Source organism: Gigantopelta aegis, chromosome 11, assembly GCF_016097555.1.
Source record: "Gigantopelta aegis isolate Gae_Host chromosome 11, Gae_host_genome, whole genome shotgun sequence".
In the NCBI taxonomy this organism is placed as follows: Eukaryota; Metazoa; Mollusca; class Gastropoda; order Neomphalida; family Peltospiridae; genus Gigantopelta; species Gigantopelta aegis.
This window is the reverse complement of record NC_054709.1, coordinates 31,745,871-31,769,688: the sequence shown is the minus strand read 5'-3', so window position 1 is coordinate 31,769,688 and position 23,818 is coordinate 31,745,871. Positions and strand designations below refer to the sequence as shown.

General features: G+C 39.2%; 1 protein-coding gene across 1 annotated transcript in view; it reads right to left on the bottom strand.

Moving 5' to 3' along the window:
• Window positions 1-203: 203 nt before the first annotated feature.
• LOC121385624 (transient receptor potential cation channel subfamily M member-like 2) overlaps window positions 204-23,818 on the bottom strand; it is a 109,427-nt gene continuing 85,812 nt past the window's right edge. Inside the window, exons 27-34 of the mRNA XM_041516371.1 lie at window positions 23,298-23,406; window positions 20,800-20,957; window positions 17,456-17,544; window positions 13,784-13,981; window positions 12,315-12,420; window positions 10,436-10,579; window positions 4,920-5,033; window positions 204-2,988 (exon numbers count right to left, since the gene is read on the bottom strand). Coding sequence (XP_041372305.1) covers window positions 2,872-2,988; window positions 4,920-5,033; window positions 10,436-10,579; window positions 12,315-12,420; window positions 13,784-13,981; window positions 17,456-17,544; window positions 20,800-20,957; window positions 23,298-23,406 — 1,035 coding nt within the window. The 3' untranslated portion in view covers window positions 204-2,871. The remainder of the gene's footprint in view (window positions 2,989-4,919; window positions 5,034-10,435; window positions 10,580-12,314; window positions 12,421-13,783; window positions 13,982-17,455; window positions 17,545-20,799; window positions 20,958-23,297; window positions 23,407-23,818) is intronic.

The following is a 23,818-nucleotide window of genomic DNA, read 5'->3' as shown; positions in this document are numbered from 1 at the left end:
TGTGTGTGTGTGCATGTGTATGTGTGTGCATGCGTGAGTGTATGCATGTGTGAGTGTGTGTGTGTGTGTGTGTGTGTGTGTGTGTGTGTGTGTGTGATTGCGTGTGTGCATGCGTGAGTGTATGCATGTGTGAGTGTGTGTGCACATGTGTGTGTGTGTGCATGCGTGTGTGTGTGCATGCGTGAGTGCATGTGTGAGTGAGTGAGTGAGTGAGTGAGTGTGTGTGTGTGTGTGTGTGTGTGTTTGTGAGTGTGAGTGTGAGTGTGTGTGCAAGTCTACATGTAATTCACGGAAAGTGGCATACAAATATTAATTATAATGACTAGCAACGCTAAACCCAACACGTAAAACACACACAAATCACATCAATCAAGTTCACGCACACAGTAATAAATATTGTAAACATGTACATGTATATCTCAATCTCGACACAGAACATTTAATTATTACAAACCAACTCAATTCGGTCATTAAATTTCAATATTTGCAAAAGTAACGGGTAAATATTACCGAGTGTTGACATCAGTTGAGAAAAAAATAAAATACAGCTAGAAGGCACAATCCTGTCAATATGTTTGTACAAATGATAAATTATATACTTCAATTAAAGTGACAGACCCTAGTTCTTTAAACACTACTACATAGGTTTCACCATTAAAGCAGCTAGTTTTTGATAATTTAAATTAGAAGTTGCTCTATTTTATCATTTTGATAAATTATCCACTTTCCTACATCCAAAGTGTTCCTAATCATCTTGGTTTTTGTAATCGCCCATAATACGTTGTTGTTTTTTAATTCTAAAAATATACATTTCTGAGAAGTAATGGTTATTGAGCCAAGCTCTAGTCTACTTTTAGAGGTTAATTTCCCCATTTCAATGACAAAGATTGTTTCACTCTATTGTAACTTTATTCAGATGTGTTACAGGTTTGTAGATCAACCAAACTTGGTGTCCATTTTCACAGGTTGAAACTTGGGTCTGCGTCTTTATTGTCAAAATGGAACAAAATGTTGAGAAAAAAAAAAAAACTTACATGTAAGTACAAGCTAATTAATCCAATTTTGTGTCTATGTATGTGTGTGCATGCTCAATGCATGTTGGTGAGCATGTGCGTAAAGCGACAGTATTTTACAAATTTCAAAGTAAAAGAAATGTAACAGAATGAAGGGGAGGTAACTGTATGTACAACAAACAAATAAAATATCTTATAATATACTAAAACAAACCTACGAAAGAGGCATCCTTCACAAATTAATCTTAAGAGAAAAAGTTGGTGTTTTTTGGTGTTTTTTATCTACACCACTAGAGCACATTGATTTACTAATGACATGGCTACTGGATGTCAAATATTTGGTAATTTATAAGAGAAAGACAAATTATTATATACACAATTTAAAAATAAATAATCATCACTACCAATAATTAAAATGGTGATTGAATCCATACAATATTATGCAGAACAGGTATTAAAATTTAAAAACATAAACATTTATCAACAATATAAATAAACTTCTCCAAAAAATATGGAATACATGCAATATATTGTACACAGAAAGTGATTTTGTAAAATTATATTTTGAGCAAATTAAGTTTAAAGAAGTATCACAGGCAGAGTTGAAGGTACAAAATGTAACATTTGCTACATTGTGATAAGGACGAGTAAATATTAAAATATATCACACTGTTCAGTAACATCACATTCAGTCCTAATGAGTTACTAGATACATTAAATAGATTTGCAGGGCACAATATTTCAAAATCTTAGGTAACTGGAAGTCAGTTCATGTGAGTTTTACTTAGGTAACCGATTGTTCGGTTCCGTGAATATAGTTCTCGTAGCCGATGTGTTACGCCTACCTAATTGTAAAGCTCTTGAATTATAGTTCTGTGTTACATTGGTGGATCAAATGTATTTAAAAACATAAAATGATTTTCACTTTCATTACCGATATATGGTACTTTTAATTTTAGAATGTAATTGTTCACCACGTAACCGATTAGCGGTTCTTGTGATTTTAAATTTGCATAACTGACACGCGAACAGAACAACGGTTCTCGTGAAATATTGTGCCCTGGTTTTGGATGGAACAATGGACGGAATTTCTCAGACAAGTATAATGCATAGTCTAAACTCTAGTACAAGTTGAAAGCTGTAAATGGCTGTTTATGCATTTCCCCGAAACATTCTTCAAAGCTGAAACCATTTTGCACTGGGAGTTTTGAAGATGTTAAATATAACATGTATGTCACATAGTGATATAATTACAAACTTTCAACTGTTATACAGTTTACTCTATATTATGACTGGACTTTCAGTGGTCTCTCCAGTATTCAGGAAAGGGATGGAGGGAATCGGTAGAGCTGGTTTCACTTATAGGAAGGGGTGGTACCTAAGATTTGCATGGTACAAGTATTTAGAAAATGTCTTGTAAATGACGATGAACCTGATTACTCTGGTAGTAGTTCAAGACGATGGCACGACCTGTGATTTTGGATGCCGGATATTACTATCGCTGCCAATGGATGGCAGGTGTATTGGAAATAAGTCTTAAGAGATGTTATTTTACAGACACCTCAGCACATTGTTTAATCAGTGGCTCTTAAGAAAGGAAAGGAATGTTATTTTACAGACACCTCAGCACATTGTTTAATCAGTGGCTATTAGGAAAGGAAAGGAATGTTTGTTTAACAACACCTCACCACAGTTCTATCACTGACTATTAGGTGTCCATATATTAACCATATTAACGGACCGAGAAGAAACCCATTGCATACATTTTCCTAAAAAACAAGGAAAGGAGAACCAGTCCATCGTTGAGGATCGACCCTGCAACCCACTGCACGTCAGATGCACGTGATGCTGCTGGTTCCTAGAAGGCGGCGTCAAGTTTCTTAGCAACCAGACTGAGGTAGTAGGAGTGTCCACCGTACATCGTCATCGTTGTCGACATTGTCTGCCACGTGGCCATCAAAGTGTCATCACCAGCCTGAGAGAGAAGATATTGAGATTATTATACAAGCTTACGTGCACGTGTGTCATACTATATTTTACAAGTTTCGTCAAACCAGTATGATTCAAAAGCGAGTGTAACAAGCAATACAATGTCATGTCCCCTACTGGACCCAACAAATTTTCTTATCTCCTAAGTTCAAGGGCCACAACTCTGTCAAAAATGGGTAAATCGCCACGAATTTCAAACATGATCTGTAACAGTATGTGATAAAGCTATACACAAATGTTCATCTCAATACTGAAGGCACTGTGAAAAAAAAAAAACATTCGTAAAACTATATGTGGGACGGACGGACGGATGGATGGGCAGACAGACGGACAGAAGGACGTGATGAAACCTATAGCCCCCTCCGGTTAGACTGGTAGGGAACTAATAAACAAGTTACCAGTTATTATCAAATTTATGTCATGAGTGAAATAATGTTCACTTGTTATAAGCTTTAATAACTGAAATCAAGTTTGTTATTCTATTTATTATCCCAGCTACATGTATGTTTTTTTCTCTAAAAGCCTTCTATTTTCGATGTGTAAGTATACATGTATATAGAAACGATGTAAGGCACTTTACACACTGTAGTAGTGCTATAACTTTGTATTTTAATCACATTTGCTGATAATTTATTATGTTAAAAACATCTATAATGAATAGCATTAAAATACATTTCAGTGGCGGATCCAGAAAATCCATTTGGGGGGGGGGGGGCAATGACATGAGGTGGAATGCCAAGGGAACTTTGGGGGATGTTTTGAGTGGGGTCGTAAAAAATGAAAATGAATATATAATAAAATTATAACTGTCGCAAACATTTAAAGGGGGGGGGGGGGGGGGGGGGGGGGGGGGGGGGGGGGGGGGGGGGGGGGGGGGGGGGGGGGGGGGGGGGTACCTGGGCCTCCTAGATCCACCTCTACATTTTATTACAAATTTAACAATGAAAAAGACAACAGTAAATATTAACTCTTCAAACTAAGTGATAGTTGTTTTGGGTGTGTGCCAAGTAATGTTGACTAATCTTTAGCAGGGCTCGAAACAGCCTGTGGCCAGGTCCCCAAATGCGACCAATGTCCCATTTGAGTGACTTAAATATTAAAAGATAATGGCGTTAGTCGCCTAAATAATATCTTCTTTAGAGCTATAACATATGAGCCACTATTAATATTTGTATTGCATATATTTATTCCACATTCAAATCTTGCTCGTGATCTGTGGTTTACTTACCTTAATTTGCCAACATCCATTATTATATGCTGGGCCACCATAGTCAATGGTTTGTAATTGTTAATTCATTCAACACTAGCTACTGTACATTGAACAAATACAGAATATTTCTCACCGAGAAAATATGAAAAATATTTTCCCCGTTATTCATAAGTAAGCGCTGGGGTAATAAATTTATAGAGATTATTCTACGAGTCTGTGTGTCGTACTGATTTTATTAACGGAGTGTCAGGATTCTTGTATTGACCAAACAAGAGCAAGGATAATACATGAAACCTGACACAAGTTTCATAAAATGAGTACGATTCACACGCGAGTAATAATTTCTTTATTACTCATAATATTATTTTTTTATGAATATAGGCTAACAATTAAGGACCATTTCAAAACGTTTTGAACGTAACCAGAAGAAAATGACAAATCAACGTCAGTTTCAATTTTGGAACACGATCACAGAGCTAGGACTCGGGAAGCCACAGCATTTTTAAACAAAAAAGTAGAAAAAAGCTAGGTATTTTAAAGAAAAAGTAGAAAAAATAGCAGAAAGTCAAAAAAGTAGGATAGCTGGACAGCCTGCGTCGGGACATATTTTTCACATTGATATCTTGATCACATTGATTTTATGATTTACAGTATATAATGTAATCCAGTAATGATTCTACGAGAATACGAAGACGAGAACATCTCACCCTGAGTATGAAGTGCTGTAGAATGGATCCGTCCTCATCATGGTAACTGAAGACGTGCGTCTCCAGCCAGGCGTTGTCGGTGTTCCTGGGATCATCGGCGTAACCCTTGAATACCTGCAGACAGAAAACACACAAAGACTTAATACATCTTACTTAAAAAGTCGCAGACCCTAGCTATAGTTTCAACACATTAAAACTGACACTAAGTTTGGTTAATCTCGAAACCTGTAACACGTACGTTTGAATTAAAAAAAATAAAGTTTGTTTTATTTAACGACGCCTCTAGAGCACATTGACTTTTATCTTATCATCAGCTATTGGATGTCAAACATATGGTCATTCTGACATATTTCTTTAGAGGAAACCCGCTGCCGCCACATACTCTTTCCGATAAGCAGCAAGGGGTATTTTATATACACTTTCCAACAGACAGGACAGCACATACCACAGCCTTTCATGAAACGGTTCTGGACCACTGGTTGGAACAGAAAATAGCCCAAACTGCAAATGGGTCTACTGAGAAGGATCGATCCGATGACTAACCGCTTCACAGGTGGACACGATACCGCTTGAGCTACATCCAGCTCCCACGTTTGAATAAAGTTACAACAGAGTGAATGTGTGATGTTGAAACAGAGAATTAACCTTAAACAATAGACAACAGAGTTTGTCTCCATAACCCAACGTTCATCCCTGTACATCAGACGTTGGTAAATGGTCAGGCCCAATTTTACAAAACATCGTAAGCCAAGTTTTGCACATAAACGTAGACCTACGACTAAACTACAATTCTTATTACTATCATAGTACAACAAATATATACTCTTCAAAAAAAGTAGGAGAATTCTAATAAGAATTTACAATTGCCAAAATTGTAAGGTATATTAGCTGTGGGGAATGGTTATATGATAATAGTGAATTAATTGGGCAAACATTACAATCAGTAGTTCAGTATTACAGTAGGTTTTATGACCACCAAAGATCTTGCAGAACGATTTGGGTCAGAAGTGAAATTTGAAAGTTGAAATTTTTTTTTATCAGTAAATCGCAAACTCAAACAATAAAAATTACTAATACCAAAATAATAACAACTGTATGATCAACAGAATGAAAAAGATTAACAGAAATAATGTTCCACAGTGATTAATAGACCTTCTTGGAAATTGTCAAAATCGAGAATGACACCCCACACACGTGTACGGGGAAACTGTGTGATGTATGTGCAAAACTATGGAATGTGTTTCGGTGTGTTGATAAACAGACCTGAACGTTCTTTACTAGAACGTCTGTGGTCATAACGTATGTTTGGTCTAATAGTTGATATTAACATTAATATTTCAGGTTCCCCTACTTTTTTTGAAGAGTATAGTTTAAAATACACATATTACACTTGCTTTTGTACTTAAAATACTCCAGCTTCGGTACTGATGTAATTGTGTACATGAAATAAACGCCAAACACGTGTAAACGCACGGTCGGTATAACTGCTAATAGCAAACACAAACTTATGAAGTTTAGTGAAATGGGCCCCTAGCCCGTACGTACAAATGGAAAGAAAGAAAAAAATGTTTTATTTAACGACGCACTCAACACATTTTATTTACGGTTATATGGCGTCAGACATATGGTTAAGGACCACACAGATTTTGAGAGGAAACCCGCTGTCGCCACTATATGGGCTACTCTTCCGATTAGCAGCAAGGGATCTTTTATTTGCGCTTCCCACAGGCAGGATAGCACAAACCATGGCCTTTGTTGAACCAGTTATGGATCACTGGTCGGTGCAAGTGGTTTACACCTACCCATTGAGCCTTGCGGAGCACTCACTCAGGGTTTGGAGTCGGTATCTGGATTAAAAATCCCATGCCTCGACTGGGATCCGAACCCAGTACCTACCAGCCTGTAGATCGATGGCCTAACCACGACGCCACTGAGGCCGGTACGTACCAATGGGGTTCATTGGGTGTGTACTGGTTACTAAACTCCTTCAAAGTATATTTACCCAACAAAAACACCGACCATCTTTTACAATCCTGTGCTCTGAGCAGATAAGAATAATACAAGCTATGAATGACTGAGTTAATAAATTACTAAAGGAAAGGAATGTTAATTTTATTGACACCTCAGCACATTAAAAGCATGGCAGTCTGATGTTTAAAGTTGAAAATTGTATTCGATGCCAAACATGTAGTAATTGTGACATACCCCAAACAAAAATTGCAAGCTTAATAAATAGCTGGTAACAACCTTGTGGCAAGGTAGTAACTACCGCGTTTCGAGCTAGTATTTGGAACCTTTTTACAACCTTGCCGCAAGCTTGCGACGAGCTTCTTGCAACCTTGCCGCAAGCTTGTTGCATGCTTGCGACAAGCTTCCTGCAAGCTTATTCAGTTTAAGCTAGTATTTGGAACCTTTTTACAACCTTGCCGCAAGCTTGCGACGAGCTTGCGGGAAGCTTGTTGCAACCTTGCCGCAAGCTTGCGACGAGCTACCCGCACGCTTGCGACGAGCTTCCTGCAAGCTTGCGAAGATCTACCTACAAGCTTGCATCAGTGGCAGCCATCTTGCATCTTGTATAATTCTTTTAAAAAACAACAATGGTTTTAAAGTGAAAAACATGAACAGTTAAAACAAAAAAATAGGTGCTACATGTTGTCAGATACTTAGGCTACAAAATTAGTTTACCTGTCTGATAGACATGTTCCATTTATGTGGGATAGTCTTGATTAAACTAATATGCTAAAAAAGCTCCTGGTACTATATTCTTCTTCTTCTTCTTGTTTTAGGTTATATTCCTCCACTATCTGGAGATCCACACTGTGGTGTAAAGTCATTTGTTTGTTTCTTCTTGTTTTCTTTTTTCTCCTGTTCCACCAAGCAGGATTCAACCAAACTTGGTCCAAATGATCCTCTTATAGACCTGACCAAGTGTTGTTATTTTTAAGGCCAATAAAAATTCCAAGATGGCCGCCCTGGCCTCTGAATAACTGAGACATTTTTAACTTTTACTCAAGTTCCACCATGCAAATTTAAACCATATGTATTCCTAATGATCCTCTCATGGCCTGACCAAGTTTGTTATTTTTTGGGCAGATTTAAAATCAAGATCGCTGCCCTGGCCTCTGATTGACAGAGAAATTTTTTTGCTTCTTTTCAAGGTCCACCCGGCAGGTTTCTATCAAACTTAGTCCAAGTGATTCTCTCATGACTTACTAAGTGTTGTTATTTTTGTGGCTGATTCAAAATCCAAGATGGCCACCCTGGTCTCTGATTGGCTCAGACATTTTCAACATCATCTCAAATTCCACCAGGCTAATTTCAACCAAACATGGCCCATGTCATCCTCTCATGGCCATGCATATGTTATTATTTTTGGGGCCAATTGAAAATCCAATCATTACAAGATGATTCTGTTTTAACCATATTGTATTATCATTCCTATGTATTAATATTAATTTTGTTTTAATTATTATTGTAAATACTATCTAAATCTGTTACATGTATGTTTGGTTGTTTAGCCACTGTTCCCATTGAATTTGATAAATCATATGAGAAGTTATGAATTAAAAAACAAATAACCATGAAAATTATTTGGACTTAGCTTATTCTCCACAAGTGTAGACATGCTTTCACAGTTGAAGATATACATGCAGCAAGCTTGCAAAAATGAAAACATGCTTGCGGGAAGCTTGCACAGTTGAAGATATGCATGCAGCAAGCTTGCAAAATGAAAACATGCTTGCGGGAAGCTTGCACATTTGAAGATATGCTTGCAGCAAGCTAGCAAAAATGAAAACATGCTTGCGGGAAGCTTGCACAGTTGAAGATATGCATGCAGCAAGCTTGCGCATGCTTTCACAAATGAAAACATGCATGCGGCAAGCTTGCAGAAATACTGACTACCTTACGCGAGCTAAATGTTAGCTTGCAAATAGCTTGCATTGCTTGTACTACCTTGTAACAACCTTGTAACTACCTTGCAACAACCTAGCCGCAAGCATGCATTTTTGTTTGGGACAGACTTAAAGAGGAAACCTGCTACATTTTTCTTACATGTATCACTATCACACAGGCTACCCCTACCAAAAAAACCCTTATTTTTCTTGAATGAATGAATAAATAAAAGAATAAAAGAAAGTAAAATAGAATGAATGAATGAAAGTGTACCCCTGAGAACGGACTTACCAGAATCCTGGACTTGGACAGCGTGTTGAGTTTGTTGAACCCTGAGAATGGACTTACCAGACCCTGTGAGAATAGACTTACCAGAACCCCTGAGAATGGACTTACCAGACCCTGTGAGAACGGACTTACCAGACCCCGTGAGAATGGACTTACCAGAACCCCTGAGAACAGACTTACCAGAACACCTGAGAATGGACTTACCAGACCCCATGAGAATGGACTTGCCAGACCCCGTGAGAATTGACTTACCAGAATCCCTGAGAACGGACTTACCAGAATCCCTGAGAACGGACCAGACCCCGTGAGAACGGACTTACCAGATCCTGTGAGAACGGACTTACCAGACCCCGTGAGAATGGACTTACCAGAATCCCTGAGAACGGACTTACTACAATCCCTGAGAACGGACTTACCAGACCCCGTGAGAACGGACTTACCAGATCCTGTGAGAATGGACTTACCAGACCCCGTGAGAATGGACCTACCAGAACACGTAAGAATGAACTTACCAGATTCCGTGAGAATGGACTTACCAGAACCCCTGAGAACAGACTTACCAGATCCTGTGAGAATGGACTGACCAGAACCCCTGAGAACGGACTTACCAGACCCCGTGAGACTGGACTTACCAGATCCCGTGAGACTGGACTTACCAGAACCCATGAGAACGGACTTACCAGACCCCGTGAGAACAGACTTACCAGATCCTGTGAGAATAGACTTACCAGAACCCCTGAGAATGGACTTACCAGACCCTGTGAGAACGGACTTACCAGACCCCGTGAGAATGGACTTACCAGAACCCCTGAGAACAGACTTACCAGAACACCTGAGAATGGACTTACCAGACCCCATGAGAATGGACTTGCCAGACCCCGTGAGAATTGACTTACCAGAATCCCTGAGAATGGACTTACCAGAATCCCTGAGAACGGACTTACCAGACCCCGTGAGAACGGACTTACCAGATCCTGTGAGAACGGACTTACCAGACCCCGTGAGAATGGACTTACCAGAATCCCTGAGAACGGACTTACCAGAATCCCTGAGAACGGACTTACCAGACCCCGTGAGAACGGACCAGACCCCGTGAGAACGGACTTACCAGATCCTGTGAGAACGGACTTACCAGACCCCGTGAGAATGGACTTACCAGAACACGTGAGAATGAACTTACCAGATTCCGTGAGAATGGACTTACCAGAACCCCTGAGAACCCCTGAGAACGGACTTACCAGACCCCGTGAGACTGGACTTACCAGACCCCGTGAGAACAGACTTACCAGATCCCGTGAGAATGGACTTACCAGAACCCCTGAGAACAGACTTACCAGATCCCCAGACTTGGACAGTGTGTTGAGTTTGTCTTCGATTCGTTTCTTCTCTTCCGGGTCGTCCATCAGTGAGCCGAGAGACTCCTCCGTGAAGTCTGTCCTCAACACATTCCACGCATTCTCACCGGGCTCACAGATACCCTGCAGTACACAGATATATTACACAGATACCCTGCAGTACACAGATGTATTACACAGATACCCTGCAGTACACAGATATATTACACAGATACCCTGCAGTACACAGATATATTACACAGATACCCTGCAGTACACAGATATATTACACAGATACCCTGCAGTACACAGATATATTACACACAGATATATTACACAGATACAGTACAGTACACAGATACACTACACAGATACAGTACACAGATACCCTGCAGTACACAGATACACTACAGTACACAGATACCCTACATTACACAGATACCCTACATTACATATATACCCTACAGTACACAGATACCCTACATTACACAGATACCCTACAGTACACAAATACCCTACAGTACACAAATACCCTACAGTACACAGATACCCTATATTACACAGATACACTATATTACACAGATACCATACATTACACAGATACCCTATATTACACAGATACACTACAGTACACAGATATTACACACATTCATGCTTAGCTCACGGATACTCTATATTACACAAATACATTATTATACAAATACCCTACATTACACAATTACCATACATTATATGTATATGTGTGTGTGTGTGTGTGTGTATATATATATATACACACACACACACACACACAGATATATATATATATATATATATATCACACATTTTCTCCAAGCTCACAAATACCCTGCATTACACAAATATCCAACATTTCACAAATATCCTATATTTTATTACACAAATACCCTACATTTCACAAATACTAGCTTGCATTATGGAAATTACAGAACTATTCCACATATCCCAGGAATAGTTAACATACCCCAGAAATAAACCACATACCCGGGAATAGCCCACATACCAAAGGAATAGCCCATATACCCCAGGAATAGCTCACATACCCCAGGAATAGCTCACATATGTCAAGAATATCCCATATACCTTGGAAATAGCTCACATACCCCAGTAATAGCTCACATACCCAGGAATAGCCCACATACCCCTGGAATAGCTCACATACCCAGGAATAGCTCACATACCCGAGGAATAGCTCACATACCCAGGAATAGTCTACATACCCAGTAATAGCCCACATACCCCAGTAATAGCCCACATACCCCAGGAATAGCTCACATACCCCAGGAATAGCTCACATACCCCAGGAATAGTCTACATACCCAGGAATAGTCCACATACTCTGGGAATAGCTCACATACCCTAGGAATAGTCTACATACCCTAGGAATAGCCCACATACCCAAGTAATAGCCCACATACCCCAGTAGTAGCTCACATACCCCAGTAGTAGCCCACATACCCCAGTAGTAGCCCACATACCCCAGTAGTAGCCCACATAACCCAGTAGTAGCCCACATACCACAGTAATAGCCCACATACCCAAGTAATAGCCCACATACCCCAGTAATAGCCCACATACCACAGTAATAGCCCACATACCCCAGTAATAGCCCACATACCCCAGTTATAGCCCACATACCCCAGTAATAGCTCACATACCCCAGTAATAGCTCACATACCCCAGGAATAGCCCACATACCCCAGGAATAGCTCACATATGCAAGGAATAGCTCACATACCCCAGGAATAGCCCACATACCCCAGGAATAGCCCATATGCCCTGGAAATAATCCACATACCCCAGGAATAGCCCACACGTGCCAGGTATTATAGCCCACATACCCCGGTAATAGCCCACATACCCCAGGAATAGCCCATTCTTTGTTGTCAGATCTCTTGACGGCCACAAACTCCAGCATGGGTTTGTTGTCCTGTAGCACCTTGTTCCCACTGCTGTCCAACTTCCACCTGGAACATCAATAATAAACCTTTTAGATAATGTGACCAACTTGTATAGCACCCCTAGAGGCGTCGTCATTTTCTCTCCTGTGGTCTGGTTTCTGCTTTAGATTGGTTGTAGCTAGTTGCATTGTGAGTATCAGTTATAACTTCCTTCATTTGCTATATACATAACAAGAATTACTAATAGTTATAAAAAGATTTATTACTGAAGTTTGCTCAGCTTCGTACTTGTGTGTCTATCTCGGTTGTACTTGTGTGTCTATCTCGGCTGTACTTGTGTGTCTATCTGGGTTGTACTTGTGTGTCTATCTGGGTTGTACTTGTGTGTCTATCTTGGTTGTACTTGTGTGTCTATCTTGGTTGTACTTGTGTGTCTATCTGGGTTGTACTTGTGTGTCTATCTGGGTTGTACTTGTGTGTCTATCTTGGTTGTACTTGTGTGTCTATCTTGGTTGTACTTGTGTGACTATCTTGGCTGTACTTGTGTGTCTATCTGGGCTGTACTTGTGTGTCTATCTGGGTTATATTTGTGTGTCTATCTTGGCTGTACTTGTGTGTCTATCTTGGCTGTACGTGTGTGTCTATCTGGGTTGTACGTGTGTCTATCTTGGCTGTACTTGTGTGTCTATCTGGGTTGTACTTGTGTGTCTATATTGGCTGTACTTGTGTGTCTATCTTGGTTGTACTTGTGCGTCTATCTTGGTTCTGTGAGGGTTCCCGGTGGGTATCTTCCGTCGCCTCGTGTGATCTAGTCGGTGTCTGTGAGCTGATCATTGCTTGGTGTTTGTCGCGATGGCTTTAATGCAAGGGAGCCAATGTCGGGGTTTCGTCTGTATCACGTCATTCCGTCTGTCCACCTAGCTGGTGACACTTATTAGTATTTATCTGGCTACTAGTCTTGCATTGGTGACACTTACATGTATCTCCATTTCAATTTATTTTCATGCTTATATCCAATTAAGGTTCAAGCACACTGTCCTGGGCACACACCTCAGCTATCTGAGCTATCTGTCCAGGACAGTGAGTTAGTTGTTAGTGGTTAGTAGACCAGACTCATAGTAAGACCAAAAAGAAAGTAAAAGACCAGTACAAAGTTTGTTCTGTTTAACAACACCACTAGAGCACATTGATTTACTAACCATCAGCTATTGGATTTCAAACGTCATTTGGTAATTTTGACTTATAGTCTTAGAGAGGAAGCCCAAGTCCTAAATTTTTACATTTGTAGCAAGGTATTTTTTATATGCACCATCACGTAGACAGGATAGCACATACCACAGCCTTAGATATACTAGTTGTGGTGCACTGGCTAGAGCGAGAACTAGCCCGGTGGGAAAGACGAGTCAGAAATAAAGTAAAAACATGTTACCTGGTAACAACAGGGTCTCCTGCATGATTTGGTCCCCATCGACCCAGAACTCCTCGACCAATCAGACCGGTCCGACCAATGGGATTCAAGGGCAGCCCGTCCTTGACCTGGTATCCTTTATCAAGGTTACTTTTCCGGTTGACATTGAAGCGAGTGTCATACGCGTTGAATGTAATCTGACTTCTCTCTTTCTGGGGTCTGAGAAGAAAATTATTACTGTGAAATAAACAGCCACATTCACTCACACCAAAAATAAATAGTGTTAGTTAAACAGCCACACTCACACCAAAATAATACTGCGAGTTAAAGAGCTGCACTAACACCAAAACTAATAATTTGAGTTAAACAGCCACACTCACACCAAAATATAATAATGTGAGTTAAACAGCCACACTCACACCAAAAATAATAATGTGAGTTAAACAGCCACACTCACACCAAAATATAATAATGTGAGTTAAACAGCCACACTCACACCAAAAATAATGTTTGTTAAGAAACCACACACACCAAAAATAAATGTTAGTTAAGCAGCCACACTCACACCAAAATATAATAATGTTAGTTAAGCAGCCACACTCACACCAAAATAAATAGTGTTAGTTAAACAGCCACACTCACACCAAAATAAATAGTGTTAGTTAAACAGCCACACTCACACCAAAAATAATAATGTGAGTTAAACAGCCACTCACACCAAAAATACTAATGTGAGTTAAACAGCCACTCACACCAAAAATAATACTGTGAGTTAAACAGCCACACTCACACCAAAAATAATACTGTGAGTTAAACAGCCACACTCACACCAAAAATAATACTGTGAGTAACAGCGATATAATCACACCAAAAATAATACTGTGAGTTACATGGTGACTCTTTCACAAAAATAATACTGCAAGTTAAACCACTCTTTCACAAATTTAAAATAATATTGCAAGTTAAACCACTCTTTCACAAATTTAAAATAATACTGCAAGTTAAACCACTCTTTAACATAATAATGTGAGTTAAACAGCCACACTCACACCAAAAATAAATATGTGAGTTAAACAGCCACACATTTTCCCTAGCTTGTTTTAGCATGGTGCAGCACCATGCCTCAATAGTCTAGCACCATCTTGCCTTAATCAGCACCATGCATGCTGCCCTGAGATTAAACAAGCCTTTTTCACTAATTAATTCTAAAATTGCCTTTATAAAACACCAAAAAAGGTATTATTAATTAATAAAATATGCATTTTATATCTTTTACTATTCATTTATTAACGCAAGCACATAAATTACATTAATGTTTATTTCAATTAATTTTCTGTTTATTTTTAATGAAAAGCAAGTGCCCCGAAAATGGTTAAAATGCCCCAAAAATGTACCATGCCTTGCCTAATTTCTAGGGAAATCACTATACACTGAAAATAATACTGTGAGTTAAACAGCCACACTATAGAGCTCACACCAAAAATAACAGTGAATTAAACAGCCACTAACTCACACCAAAAATATTACTGTGAGTTAAACAGCCACTCACACCAAAAATAATAGTGAGTTAAACAGCCACACTCACACCAAAAATAATACTGTGAGTTAAACAGCCACTCACACCAAAAATAATAGTGAGTTAAACAGCCACACTCACACCAAAAATAATACTGTGAGTTAAACAGCCACTCACACCAAAAATAATACTGTGAGTTAAACAGCCACACTCACACCAAAAATAATACTGTGAGTTAAACAGCCACACTCACACCAAAAATAACACTGTGAGTTAAACAGCCACACTCACACCAAAAATAATACTGTGAGTAACAGCCATAATCACACCAAAAATAACACTGTGAGTTAAACAGCCACACTCACACCAAAAATAATACTGTGAGTAACAGCCATAATCACACCAAAAATAACACTGTGAGTTAAACAGCCACACTCACACCAAAAATAATACTGTGAGTAACAGCCATAATCACACCAAAAATAATACTGTGAGTTACATGGTGACTCTTTCACAAAAATAATACTGTAAGTTAAACCACTCTTTCACAAATTTAAAATAATACTGTGAGTTAAACCACTCTTTCACAAATTTAAAAATAATACTGTGAGTTAAACCACTCTTTCACAAATTTTAAAATAATACTGCGAGTTAAACCACTCTTTCACAAATTTAAAATAATATTGCAAGTTAAACCACTCTTTCACAAATTTAAAATAATACTGCAAGTTAAACCACTCTTTAACATAATAATGTGAGTTAAACAGCCACACTCACACCAAAAATAAATATGTGAGTTAAACAGCCACACATTTTCCCTAGCTTGTTTTAGCATGGTGCAGCACCATGCCTCAATAGTCTAGCACCATCTTGCCTTAATCAGCACCATGCATGCTGCCCTGAGATTAAACAAGCCTTTTTCACTAATTAATTCTAAAATTGCCTTTATAAAACACCAAAAAAGGTATTATTAATTAATAAAATATGCATTTTATATCTTTTACTATTCATTTATTAACGCAAGCACATAAATTACATTAATGTTTATTTCAATTAATTTTCTGTTTATTTTTAATGAAAAGCAAGTGCCCCGAAAATGGTTAAAATGCCCCAAAAATGTACCATGCCTTGCCTAATTTCTAGGGAAATCACTATACACTGAAAATAATACTGTGAGTTAAACAGCCACACTATAGAGCTCACACCAAAAATAACAGTGAATTAAACAGCCACTAACTCACACCAAAAATATTACTGTGAGTTAAACAGCCACTCACACCAAAAATAATAGTGAGTTAAACAGCCACACTCACACCAAAAATAATACTGTGAGTTAAACAGCCACTCACACCAAAAATAATAGTGAGTTAAACAGCCACACTCACACCAAAAATAATACTGTGAGTTAAACAGCCACTCACACCAAAAATAATACTGTGAGTTAAACAGCCACACTCACACCAAAAATAATACTGTGAGTTAAACAGCCACACTCACACCAAAAATAACACTGAGTTAAACAGCCACACTCACACCAAAAATAATACTGTGATTAACAGCCATAATCACACCAAAAATAACACTGTGAGTTAAACAGCCACACTCACACCAAAAATAATACTGTGAGTAACAGCCATAATCACACCAAAAATAACACTGTGAGTTAAACAGCCACACTCACACCAAAAATAATACTGTGAGTAACAGCCATAATCACACCAAAAATAATACTGTGAGTTACATGGTGACTCTTTCACAAAAATAATACTGTAAGTTAAACCACTCTTTCACAAATTTAAAATAATACTGTGAGTTAAACCACTCTTTCACAAATTTAAAAATAATACTGTGAGTTAAACCACTCTTTCACAAATTTTAAAATAATACTGCGAGTTAAACCACTCTTTCACAAATTAAAAAATAATACTGTGAGCTAAACATTATTTCTCACAAAAATAGTTAAACAGCCACACTAGCTCTCATGTCAAACTTTTTGCAGATAAGTAGGAGAGGAGAGGAAAGGAATGTTTGTTACAGGACACCTGAGTACATTTAAAACTATGGCTACTTTAAAACAGACCAACGTACAGTGATAAGTAGGAAGGGAAAGGAATGTTTGCTAAATGACATCTGAGTACATTAAAAACTACAGCTACTTTAAAACAGAACCAACTCACAGTGCGAGCAGGTCAAGAGGATCGGCCCAGGACTTGTTGATGATGAAGTCGGATGTGTAGCGCACTGGGTCGTACTCCGGGAAGCTGATCTGTAAGACATACAAAGTCACTTTGAGTAAGTTGAGAATGATTGTTCACATAGCAGGCATTGGAATAAGTTGAGAATGATTGTTCACATAGCAGGCATTGGAATAAGTTCAGAAGGACCGTTCACTTAGCTGGCATCACAATAAGTTGAGAACGACCGTTCACTTAGCAGGCATCGCAATAAGTCAAGAACGACCGTTCACTTAGCAGGCATCGCATTAAGTCGAGAACAATCGTTCACTTAGCAGGCATCGGAAATAAGTCAAGAATGACCGTTCACTTAGCAGGTGTCGGAATAAGTCGAGAACGACTGTTCACTTAGCAGGCATCGCAATAAGTCGAGAATGACCGTTCACTTAACATGCATCGCAATAAGTCGAGAACGATTGTTCACTTAACAGGCATCAGAATAAGTCGAGAACGACTGTTCAATTAGCAGGCATCGGAAATAGTTGAGAACGACTGTTCACTTAATAGGCATCGGAAATAAGTCAAGAACAACAGTTCACCTAGCAGGCATCGATCGGAATAAGTCGAGAATGACCATTCACTTAGCAGGCATCGCAATAAGTCGAGAATGACCATTCACTTAGCAGGCATCGGAAATAAGTCAAGAATGACCATTCACTTAGCAGGTGTCGGAATAAGTCGAGAACGATTGTTCACTTAGCAGGCATTGGAACAAGTTGAGAACGATTGTTCATTTAGCAGGCATTGGAACAAGTCAAGAATGATTGTTCACTTAGCAGGCATCGGAACAAGTCGAGAATGACCATTCACTTAGCAGGCATCGGAATAAGTCGAGAACGACCGTTTACTTAGCAGGCATCGCAATAATTTGTCGAGAACGACCGTTCACTTAGCAGGCATCGGAATAAATTGAGAATGATCGTTCACTTAGCAGGCATTGATCGGAATAAGTCAAGAATGACAGTTCACTTAGCAGGCATCGATTGGAATAAGTTGAGAATGACCGTTCACTTAGCAGGCATCGGAAATAAGTCAAGAACGATCATTCACTTAGCAGGCATTGATTGGAATAAATTGAGAACGACCGTTCACTTAGCAGGCATCGATCGGAATAAGTTGAGAACGACCGTTCACTTAGCAGGCATCGGAATAAGTTGAGAACGATCGTTCACTTAGCAGGCATTGATCGGAATAAGTCGAGAATGACCGTTCACTTAGCAGGCTTCGATCGGAATAAGTTGAGAACGACCGTTCACTTAGCAGGCATCAGAAATAAGTCGAGAACGACCGTTCACTTAGCAGGCATCGGAATAAGTCGAGAATGACCGTTCACTTAGCAGGCATCGGCAATAAGTCAAGAACGATCGTTCACTTAGCAGGCATTGATCGGAATAAGTCGAGAATGATCGTTCACTTAGCAGGCATTGGAATAAGTCAAGAACAATCATTCACTTAGCAGGCATCGGAAATAGTCAAGAACGATTGTTCACTTAATTAGCAGGCATCGATCGGAATAAGTCGAGAACAATCATTCACTTAGCAGGCACCGGAAATAAGTCGAGAACGATTGTTCACTTAGCAGACAGAGCTGCCAACCCCTAGCCACACGTGAGAGTAGCATTCATGACACGCTGAGTCAAGAATGATCGTTCACTTAGCAGGCATTGATCGGAATAAGTCGAGAACAATCATTCACTTAGCAGGCACCGGAAATAAGTCGAGAACGATTGTTTACTTAGCAGACAGAGCTGCCAACCCCTAGCCACACGTGAGAGTAGCATTCATGACACGCTGAGCGTAGCAAATGATATTTGAGCGTAGCATGGCCGAATGTCATAAACAGCAGCAAAAGAAAACATCAAATAACAATGTCATAGTAACCGCAAAAGACTGGGTCATGCTATTTTTAGCATAGATAACGCTTGTCATCGGTTAAGGGATACAGACATACCCGAAATGTAACGAATGTTGTCAAATAAGTCGGGCGATTTTAACAGGATTATGAATGACAAGAATTTTGTTTTTGAAACAGCATCGAAATCCAATAAACCCAAAATTAATTGTTGTGCAATGATGTGATCAATACTAAATTTGAATGCTTATATTCTTATTTCAAGTTAAAATTAAAATTACTCTATTCCTAACTGGCATATGTTCACATGCAATTTTCTATATTCACGGCATGCAAGCGTAACACAACTAAAGAACAGTTCTTTGAAGGTTTTATAGTACGCAACACTGGGGTTGGCCTACAGTAAAACTACATGTCTGTTATTGACTACATCTTACTATAACTGTTTTACAATGGTTCTTAATCTGCAAATTATACTTTTATATGTTGGAATAAAAAAAAAAAAATCCACAGAAATGACGAATTCAGTTTTTAGTTACTGTATTCCAAGATAATTTTAGCATAATTTCCAGAAATCCCCCGCTTTTCAATTATACTCTATAGACCTATAATTTGTGATACAGATGAAACGTATACACTTGTCAAATAAAACATAATTCGTTAGTAGAAAATTTGGTTAAATACACTAATCATCCAGTTATATTTATTTGTTGCAAAAGTTATTACAATCTAATTAAAATTAGCTCCACTATTACATGTGGTATTACTGGTAGACCCAGTAGAGCTAATTTTAATCAGATTGAAATTATTACTGGTTTTCATTAGTGTATCATACTGGAGTTTTTTCAACTGAGTGTAGCAATTTGGGCATGAGCGTAGCAGCATAGCAAATGTCGACTAAGCATAGCAAACTACACCCAAAGCGTAGCAGTTGGCAGCTCTGAGCAGACATCAGAAATAAGTCGAGAATGATTGTTCACTTAGCAGGCATCGGATATACGCTGAGAACAATTGTTCACTTAGCAGGCATCGGAATAATTCATATTTGAATAGGTAAGTATTATTTTTGTGGTTGTTTCTAATTTTTATGAAATTTTAGATCAGTTAATCTCGATTAAAATTAGGCAAAAAATTTAAAAAGTTGCATTTACTCACAGACATTTGTGTCCAGATGATCCAGAAAATCCATTTAGGGGGGACCCCAATGACATAAGGCAGAATGCCAAGGGAACTTTGGGGGGAGGTTTGGAGAGGGATCGTAAATAACATTAAAATTAATATATAATAAAATTATAACTCACAAAATTTAGGGAAAGCCCGAGCCCCTGGGGCCACCCCCCCCCCCTAGATCCACGTCTAGGTTCTCACCAACTGGGTGTGTTAGAGACCTCTGTACATGATCTCACAGGGTAAGTGTGATCTGTTTGCAGCTTACCTCCCACAGCACCTTCTCGTCGGGCACAGGGAAGCGGTGAATGGTGGACCCGGGGTAGATCTGCTGCCGGGACTTGAAGTGCGACTCGATCCTCTTCTCTCGGAGCATCTGAACGAGCCTCTTCTCTTCCAGGGCCTGTTTCTCCTTCTCCTGCTGGTCTGGATAGTCGAAGAAGAAAGGAAGGTTTTATTTCACGACGCACTCAACACAGTTTATTTACGGTTATATGTAGGGAAGAAGGAAATGTTTTATTTAACGATGCACTCAACACATTTTATTTACGGTTACATGGAAGGAAGGAAATGTTTTATTTCACGACGCACTCAACACAGTTTATTTACGGTTATATGTAGGAAAGAAGGAAATGTTTTATTTAACGATGAACTCAACACATTTTATTTACGGTTATATGGCGTCGGACATATGGTTAAAGACCACACAGATATTGAGAGAGAAAATCCGCTGTCACCACTTCATGGGCTATTTTTTTTGATTGGCAGCAAGAGATCTTTTATATGCACTATCAAAGGCTGTGGTATGTACTACCCTGTCTGTGGGATGGTGCATATAAAAGATCCCTTGTTGCTAATCGATAAGAGTAGCCCATGAAATGGCGACAGCGGGTTTCCTCCCTCAGTATCTGTGTGGTCCTTAACCATATCTCTGATGCCATATAACCATAAATAAAATGTGTTGAGTGTGATGTTAAATTATAACATTTCCTTCCTTCCTTCAACCATATGATAAATTTATCATGGACTTTGGATGGCAAACATTTGGTAATTTTGACATATTGTCTTAAGAGAGGAAACCAGCTATATTTGATTACGATCAGGTCAGGTCAGGTCAGGTCAGGTCAGGTCATATGTTTTAACGTGCCCATTCAGGACAAGCTGTTGTAGCACACGGCCGTCATGGGTGCAGGTGTCCACTTTCACCAGCTCCTCTGTCCAGGACAGGAAAAGGTTTGGGCATAGGCACTCAAAGGCAGTTTCTTTTATAATCTTTCTTTAGACAGAAAATGACAGGATTTATTGTTTCCATGGATTAGTAGCAAGCAGGGCCGGACGTAGCCCAGTGATAAAGCGTTCACTTGATGCACAGTTGGTCTAGGATCGATTCCCGTCGGTGGACCCATTGGGCTATTTCTCGTTCTAGCCAGTGCTCCACAACTGGTGTAATAAAGGCCGTGGTATGTACTATCCTGTCTGTGGGATGGTGCATATAAAAGATCCCTTACTGCTAATCGAAAAGAGTAGCTCATGAAGTGGCGACAGCAAGTTTCCTCTCTCAATATCTGTGTGGTCCTTAACCATATGTCTGATGCTATATAACCGTAAATAAAATGTGTCGAGTGGTGCGTCATTAAATAAAACATTTCTTTCTTTCTTTAGTAGCAAGGGATCTTTTAAAACATCTCTTGGTACTAATTTTTCCATTAGTAGCATGGATTCGTTTATATGTACCATCCCACACAGGATAGCACATACCACAGCAATGATATACCAGTCATGCATGGTGCACTGGCTGGAATGAGAAATACCTGAGTAGGGAGAATTGTGTTAATACAGGGCTTCTAGAATTTTTACAAAATCCACTAGACATGGGATCAGTGATTAAAAAAATTTACTAGCCATACTTTATTTTATACCATTTTACTAATATGTTACCTAAAGAGGGAGATGGAGATTAAAAACATTAGGATTGGGGGGTTGGGGTTGGGGGTGGGGGCAGGACATTCATATTTACTAAATAGATTTAAATGTAGCATTTAACAACTTTTTTTCACTAGTCGTCGGGCATGGCAATAGTTGTTATTTACTAGCCCAACACTGAATATCACTAGCCATGGGAGTGGGGCTACCATAATCTAGAAGCCCTGTCGGGCATGGCAATAGTAGTTATTTACTAGCCCAACATTGAATATCACTAGCCATGGGAGTGGGGCTACCATAATCTAGAAGCCCTGTCTGGCATGGCAATAGTAGTTATTTACTAGCCCAACATTGAATATCACTAGCCATAGGAGTGGGGCTACCATAATCTAGAACCCCTGTCTGGCATGGCAATTGTAATTTACTAGCCCAACATTGAATATCACTAGCCATGGGAGTGGGGCTACCATAATCTAGAAGCCCTGTCTGGCATGGCAACTGTAATTTACTAGCCCAACATTGAATATCACTAGCCATGGGAGTGGGGCTACCATAATCTAGAAGCCCTGTCTGGCATGGCAACTGTAATTTACTAGCCCAACATTGAATATCACTAGCCATGGGAGTGGGGCTACCATAATCTAGAAGCCCTGTCTGGCATGGCAACTGTAATTTACTAGCCCAACATTGAATATCACTAGCCATGGGAGTGGGGCTACCATAATCTAGAAGCCCTGTCTGGCATGGCAACTGTAATTTACTAGCCCAACACTGAATATCACTAGCCATGGGAGTAGGGCTACCATAATCTAGAAGCCCTGTAATAGGTAAGAACTATGTTACCTTTGTTGCGTTGTTTCTGCAGGTCAGGTAACATGGGTGGCTTGGTTCCCAGCTGACTGTCCGACAAGGACTGCATTATCCAGTTGAGGGCTTTGTACGTGTGCATCATCTGAAAAACAACCAGCATATAGATATAAGGAAGGAAATGTTTTATTTAACGACGCACTTAACAAATGCTATTTACGGTTATATGGAAGGAAGGAAGGAAATGTTTTATTTAACGACGCACTTAACAAATGCTATTTACGGTTATATGGAAGGAAGGAAGGAAATGTTTTATTTAACGACGCACTTAACAAATGCTATTTACGGTTATATGGAAGGAAGGAAGGAAATGTTTTATTTAACGACGCACTTAACAAATGCTATTTACGGTTATATGGAAGGAAGGAAGGAAATGTTTTATTTAACGACGCACTTAACAAATGCTATTTACGGTTATATGGAAGGAAGGAAGGAAATGTTTTATTTAACGACGCACTTAACAACTGCTATTTACGGTTATATGGAAGGAAGGAAGG